Raw genomic sequence first — 6,341 nt, forward strand, 5'->3', positions numbered from 1 at the left:
GGAAGTGGATTTAGCTTTTCAGTGCAGTGCTTTAACCCGCTGCGCCACCACCGAGGGCCCGTATTTTCTTTTTTAATCTGGAAGGAAAAACAGCAAAATGATGAATTCTCTCTGAGAGGTGGAATCATAAACAGTTTTGATTTTTCCATATTATATTTTCCAAAATTTCTAATATGATCACTTATTATTTGGTAATTAGGGAAAAAAATGTGTTTTAAAAATAACTCCCACAAAAGCCTCTCCAATTCCCTTCCTAAAGCGGTGCATGATGAAGGGAATATGAGGTCAAAAGTAATGAGATAGTATGTCCACAGACACAAAGCGATTTAAGGCAAGAACAGGAAAGAATGTCAGGTGTCTCCTGTCACTTGTGGAACTGTTACAGGGCACCCCAATGTGAATTGGGTTGCCTATCTATGGGTCTTCACCCACGCGCTTACAATTCAATCATATTATGGACACACTCAAAAGGTTAAATAATGGATTTACTTATAAAGAGAAAGGTAAAGGAATAACCCAGGGAAAGAGGGAGAGAAACACAGGTCAACTAGATGTCCTACCAGTTCTACTGACTTGGACTCCACCGGCACGCTGAAAACCAATTGAGCGCCAAAACGATCAGCCGTGAACCACCAGGTCCCCCCAGAGCCCACATGTCCGGTTTTATCCCAGCCTGGCTGCTCAGCTCCGCCCTCAGGTCCCAACGTGCTTCTCCTTGTTATTGATGGGCTTGGTAGTTGCGGTATCTGGGGTGGGGGCGGAGTCCATGAAACCTGTACCTGTTACAGAACAGGTTGGAAGGCCCAGAAGGCATCTCTTTTTTGATTTACACAGTATCCTTTGCCTCCAAACACTGATAGGGTCTGGGAATATTAAATATGGCCTGCCTCCCCGCCCCAGGGAGAGTGGGCCTGATGCCATACCTGGTCAGGGCTCACCTGCAGCAGGATTCTTCAGGGATCGCTGAGGGCTGATTTGGGTTGTAGTCACTCTCTTGGCTTCCCTCTGCCTGTACCCCACATATGCCCACTTCTGATGCCTCCTCTACCCCTTATGCTAACCTGTCATTTCCTTTCTTTCAAATGCTCTTCCTTTGAAGACACTGCTTGGCTTAACATCTCGATGCTCGGGTTTGCACAGTATCAGCTTGTCCTCTGTATATGGGCTTGTATTTTCCTTGTGTGTTCCGCTTGCAACTTAGTGGAAGAAGATAGCATGTCTGCACTGTTCCTCTCCCTAACTCCAGCTGGGCGTTCTCGGAGACCACGTCAGCCTCCTCAGACTGGCAGTCGTCTAAGGGCAGGGTCCGTGTCAGCCTGCCTGGACTTGTCCCCTGAACCCCAAGTCAAGCCACCGCTGGCCTGGGAGTAATGCCTGACCTTCTTTCCTACAGGCCCCTTCAAGCCCTGTGAGCACCTCTTCGAGAGCTGGGGCATCCGCCTGGCTGTGTGGGCCATTGTGCTGCTCTCGGTGTTCTGTAACGGGCTGGTGCTGCTGAGCGTGTTTGCCGGGGGGCCTGGACCCTTGCCCCCAGTCAAGTTTGTGGTAGGTGCGATTGCAGGTGCCAACACCTTGACCGGCATTTCCTGTGGCCTCCTAGCCTCTGTCGATGCCTTGACTTTTGGCCAGTTCGCCCAGTACGGAGCGCGCTGGGAGATGGGGCTGGGCTGCCGGGCCACGGGCTTCCTGGCGGTGCTGGGGTCTGAGGCCTCGGTGCTGCTGCTCACTCTGGCCGCGGTGCAGTGCAGTGTCTCCGTCTCCTGCGTCCGGGCCTATGGGAAGGCCCCCTCCCTGGGCAGCGTTCGAGCCGGGGCCCTGGGCTGCCTGACACTGGCGGGGCTCGCGGCAGCCCTGCCCCTCACCTCGGTGGGGGAGTACGGGGCCTCCCCGCTCTGTCTGCCCTACGCGCCCCCCGAAGGCCAGCCAGCGGCCCTGGGCTTCGCCGTGGCCTTGGTGATGATGAACTCCTTCTGCTTCCTGGTGGTGACCGGGGCCTACATCAAACTCTACTGTGACCTGCCACGGGGCGAATTCGAGGCCGTGTGGGACTGCGCCATGGTCAGGCACGTGGCCTGGCTCATCTTCGCCGACGGGCTCCTCTACTGCCCCGTGGCCTTCCTCAGCTTCGCGTCCATGCTGGGCCTCTTCCCTGTCACCCCCGAGGCCGTCAAGTCCGTCCTGCTTGTCGTGCTGCCCCTGCCTGCCTGCCTCAACCCACTGCTGTACCTGCTCTTCAACCCCCACTTCCGGGACGACCTGCGGCGGCTCTGGCCCTGCACGGGAGCACCAGGGCCCTTAGCCTACACCGCGGCTGGAGAGCTGGAGAAGAGCTCCTGCGATTCCACCCAGGCCCTGGTGGCCTTCTCTGATGTGGATCTCATTCTGGAAGCTTCTGAAGCTGGGCAGCCCCCTGGGCTGGAGACCTATGGTTTCCCCTCAGTGACCCTCATCTGTCAGCAGCCTGGGGGCCCTAGGCTGGAGGGCAGCCACTTTGCAGAGCCAGAGGGAACCCACTTTGGGAAGCTGCAACCTTCCATGGATGGAGAACTGCTGCTGAGGGCAGAGGGAGCCATGTCAGCGGACGCGGGCTTGTCAGTGGGCAGGGGCTTCCAGCCCGCTGGCTCGGCCTTTGCTTCACACTTATAAACGTCCTTCCCTGTTCTTCTCTTCCCGTCTCGTCCCTTTTCTCTCTTCCCCCTTCATGAATGATGGCTGCTTGTAAAATAAATACAAACAAAACTCAACAGTGTGGTCCACAGCAGCACGGTCCGTCCCCGGGGGCTCTTCTCTCCCACAGCCACCCCAGTGTGCTCTTTATGGCCTGGTCTCCTGTTGGCCATCCTCAGCATTCAGTCAGCCCTGTCAAGGGAGAAGAGAAAACTGAAAAGACAGTGACTGGGGTCGGGGAGTGTGTGGCGGGGGTGGGGGTGAGGGGCAGTTGAGCAGGATCAAAGAACAAGGGATGAGGCACCTCACAGAGGAGCCTATAAGGCAAGCACCAAAGATACGTGGGCGTCTCCCCATGACTCGCAGATAGGCGAGGTCGCGGATGGGCGAGGTCTAAGGTCTGTGTCCACTGACCTTGACATAAGCCATGCAAAAAGACAGCCTGTAAAATGAGTTACGGAAGATACTACATAATCTGTCCCCTTCTTAGAGACTCGCGGTGTGGGGAAGGCTCTGACAAGTCCTGCAGCTGTAACAGCTATTGAGCTTTCATAAACCCAGGTCCCCAAACTATTTGACAACAGGTTGTGTTGGTTGGTTGGTTCTCATGTAATGTCTATGAACGTCACATGGATTTTAGCCCTGCTCTCTCAGAAGTTCATCTCTGTACCTTGGGCCGCCTGGGGCTGACACAAGATGCCACCAATCCTCAACTTTCTGATCCCAGGAGCTGGACCTGGGCCTGGACAGCTGATGGTTCTATCAGCTGGGGTTGACCCTGCACACACGATCTTCCCACCCCTCCCCTGGGTGCCTTCTGCACTGGGGCAGGGAGAAAGGACCCCATATGTGTCCTGCCCTTCGCAAACCCACCCACCAGTGCAACTTCTCAGCCAGAGGAAGACTGGCAGGACACTCGTAAGGGAGTCTGAGGCTGTCTGCTTCCTCTGGCTCCAAGTTGTCTTCGTTTGGCTACCGTACGCTCCTTGCTGCCTCCTGCCACAGTCTTGACCCTCCGTTTTCTGCGGGACAGGGAACCCTCAGGCAGTAAACTGGAGAGATAGTTGTGCTGTGTGTGCTGTGTTGTAGGAAGCATTGTAAGGGTAAGTCTCCTGGGTGCCCAAACAGACCATGACCCTCTGCCTCTCCCTTCATAACCTTCCTTTCTTAGGGTTTATAAAATGCCCGAGTATTTCAGAGTGCTCTCTCCTCACCCAAACACACACACACACACACACACACACACACACACACACACACACACACACACCACTGCAACCCAGCATGAGAGGGGAGGCTGGGACATTCTTGCAGACATCAAAGATGACTCCTGCAGGTATGGAAATATCAGCCAAGACTCAGAAAAAGGGTGAGGCTTTTCCCAGGACACCCCAACATCAGTCAGATCACAACAGGAGACGGGAATCTGGCCTGAAGGCTGGAACACAGTCTTCCTGGTCCTCAGCCAGGCCTTTACTAGGGGTTCCTCTCTCAAGACAACCCTGAGGAACTCCTTGTATAGGACACGTGGGTCCTACTCTCCCTGTCCCTGTCCCAGACAGCTTCCTGAGGTGGGACCCGTCTTTCCCAGGTTAGAGGTGAGAAGACGGAATGTGCAGTTTCTCCTTCTCTCTCCCTGCTGCTTCCAGTGGCTAGTGGGGATTCTAAAAGGTCAACAGGCTGTGAGGGCTGGCAGGGACCATGGATAGAATTTGGCACATTTCTAAATCTTCTTTGACCAGCTGAGTAGCCCGGATGCTTACAGGCTCTGAAATAATCACAAAAGAAACTTAGGGTCCTCACACAAGGTCAACCTCAGAGTACACACTCACAATGACGGATTCATTCATAAATTGGTTATTTGAGAACCCCGGTGCCCTATTCTCTGGGGCTGGCCTATAGTCCTTGATGGAAGAAATGTCCTCTACTTTGGTTACTGAGTATCGGCGCTCTTCGTGGAAAGGAATGTTCTCGGATGCCCCAGAGAGGCCAAAGCTGGTGTGATTTGGGGAGACTTGACTTCCAGGAAGTCACCCCGTTTCCACCTCTCAGCTGTTCCTGTTGCTTAGGAGGAGATCTTTGTCCCCCTTTGGAGTGGGGGTGCTGACCAAGGGGTGTGTGGAGTGGAACCGCCATGTGTTAGTTTTATGGGAGATGTTCCCTGCGGGGGCCTCTTCCTTAAGAAAGGGGTCAGTGCTTTTTGGCTGGCCCTGCTGGTTCTAGGCTGGCTCTGCTGTCATCTTATCATCTAAAAATCTGGGCACCTGCCAAGGCTAGACCTTATGATCAGAGGCTGGGGTGGAGGAAGCAGTGGGGGGTGTTTGCCATGAACTGTCTTCATTATTCGAACAGCCTAATAGATGCTGTCTGTTTACCTAAAATAAGACGGTGATGTAAAGCTTCCTTGGTTTTGACTTCTATCTTACATGGGGCACTACTCCTGTGGTTTAGCTCTCCCGTGGCCAGCAGACAATTGCAATGAGTATGTAAGTCTCTGACTAAATACACAAGCATAATCCAAACCATTCGATACAGGTAAATACATTTTATTTGGTTGACAAAATCTTCCAAGATGGTCTCGCCAGGGAAGAATCCATCCATGTGGCCGTGGGGGTGAGAAGGCTGGGAATTGCTGTGTGAGTGTCTGCCCCCTGGATGGGTGTCCCTTGGCACACATGCCAACCAGTGTCCCCTCAGACCAATTTGTGGAGAACTTCCTATAGCGAATCATCATTTCACTCTGTATACATCAAGAGGAAAACTCTAAATTCAGTGCTGAGATCTGAAGACTGAATTAACAGAGCTTCAACTTGGGCCTTCACTTTGCCTCCTCTCCCCACTCTAGTTTCCAACCTCCTTCCCAACTTTCCCTTTTCAGGAAGAATAAAAGTTTTGAGGATTGAGGGAGGGGAAGTTGGGAGTTGACAGTTGGGAGGGAGTTGACAGTGGGTAGGCCTGAAAAGCGAGGATGAGGGAGGTATCAAGAACACTTGATCCTTTGTGGCATCGTCTCCTCTAACCACCTCTGTTCTGGCGAAGCACATTTTTCCCACCCCTACCCCCATCACTTCTGGGTCCCAGCCCATGCCCTCTCCAGCTGTGAGAAGTATAAGAATTGTCAAGACATAAATATTTGGATTCTTCTGTGTAATAAAGCACCAGTGAAGTCTCATCTGTGTTCCTCAGCTTCTTTCTGCTGTCTCTGGGGGAGCTGCGGGGTTTGACCAGTGGTGGACTGCTTCTAGGGAGGGGACATGAGAGAGTCTGAGGCATGGCCAAGGAGGTCAGAGTGGAAGCTGGGAGAGATTGCAATCCACTCCATCCTCCCTAGTTAGTTCTCTTTGTGTGCTTGGCACAGGTTGGTAAGAGAGAACATTCTAAAGAAGCAGTGATCAAGTTGGCTTTCTTATTATTCAGATCCCAAGCACCTCTCAGATCCAGGTTTATTACTGGGGTTTCCTGGTACTGTGAACCCCAAAGAATCATTTTGCTTTCTTCTCCATCTAGTCCTTGGATGACCTTCCTTGCTCAAGCTCTTCCTTGGAAATCCCCCTCCACACACACACAACGCACAGTAGGACGATGTCCTGGGAACGGCTCTCGAGGCACCCGGGGGATGAGATGCTCACATGGTATGAGACCTCCCTGGCCCTCGGAGAGGACAAGTGGTGCCT

The 6,341-nt window shown here is 53.2% G+C and overlaps 1 protein-coding gene across 6 annotated transcripts in view; it reads left to right on the forward strand.

Moving 5' to 3' along the window:
- The window catches only part of LGR6 (leucine-rich repeat containing G protein-coupled receptor 6), a 107,277-nt gene extending 104,393 nt beyond the window's left edge, over positions 1-2,884 (forward strand). For 3 of the 6 annotated variants that reach the window (XM_012726857.1, XM_012726860.1, XM_012726858.1), the window contains one exon: positions 1,394-2,884. In XM_012726857.1, the coding sequence (XP_012582311.1) occupies positions 1,394-2,646 (1,253 nt within the window). In that variant the 3' untranslated portion in view covers positions 2,647-2,884. The remainder of the gene's footprint in view (positions 1-1,393) is intronic. The other 3 variants (XM_004685507.2, XM_012726862.1, XM_012726859.1) reach the window with 2 other exon arrangements.
- Positions 2,885-6,341: the final 3,457 nt, after the last annotated feature.

The sequence above is a fragment of the Condylura cristata genome, unplaced genomic scaffold (assembly GCF_000260355.1).
Source record: "Condylura cristata isolate star-nosed mole 26May11 unplaced genomic scaffold, ConCri1.0 scaffold00018, whole genome shotgun sequence".
Taxonomy (NCBI): Eukaryota; Metazoa; Chordata; class Mammalia; order Eulipotyphla; family Talpidae; genus Condylura; species Condylura cristata.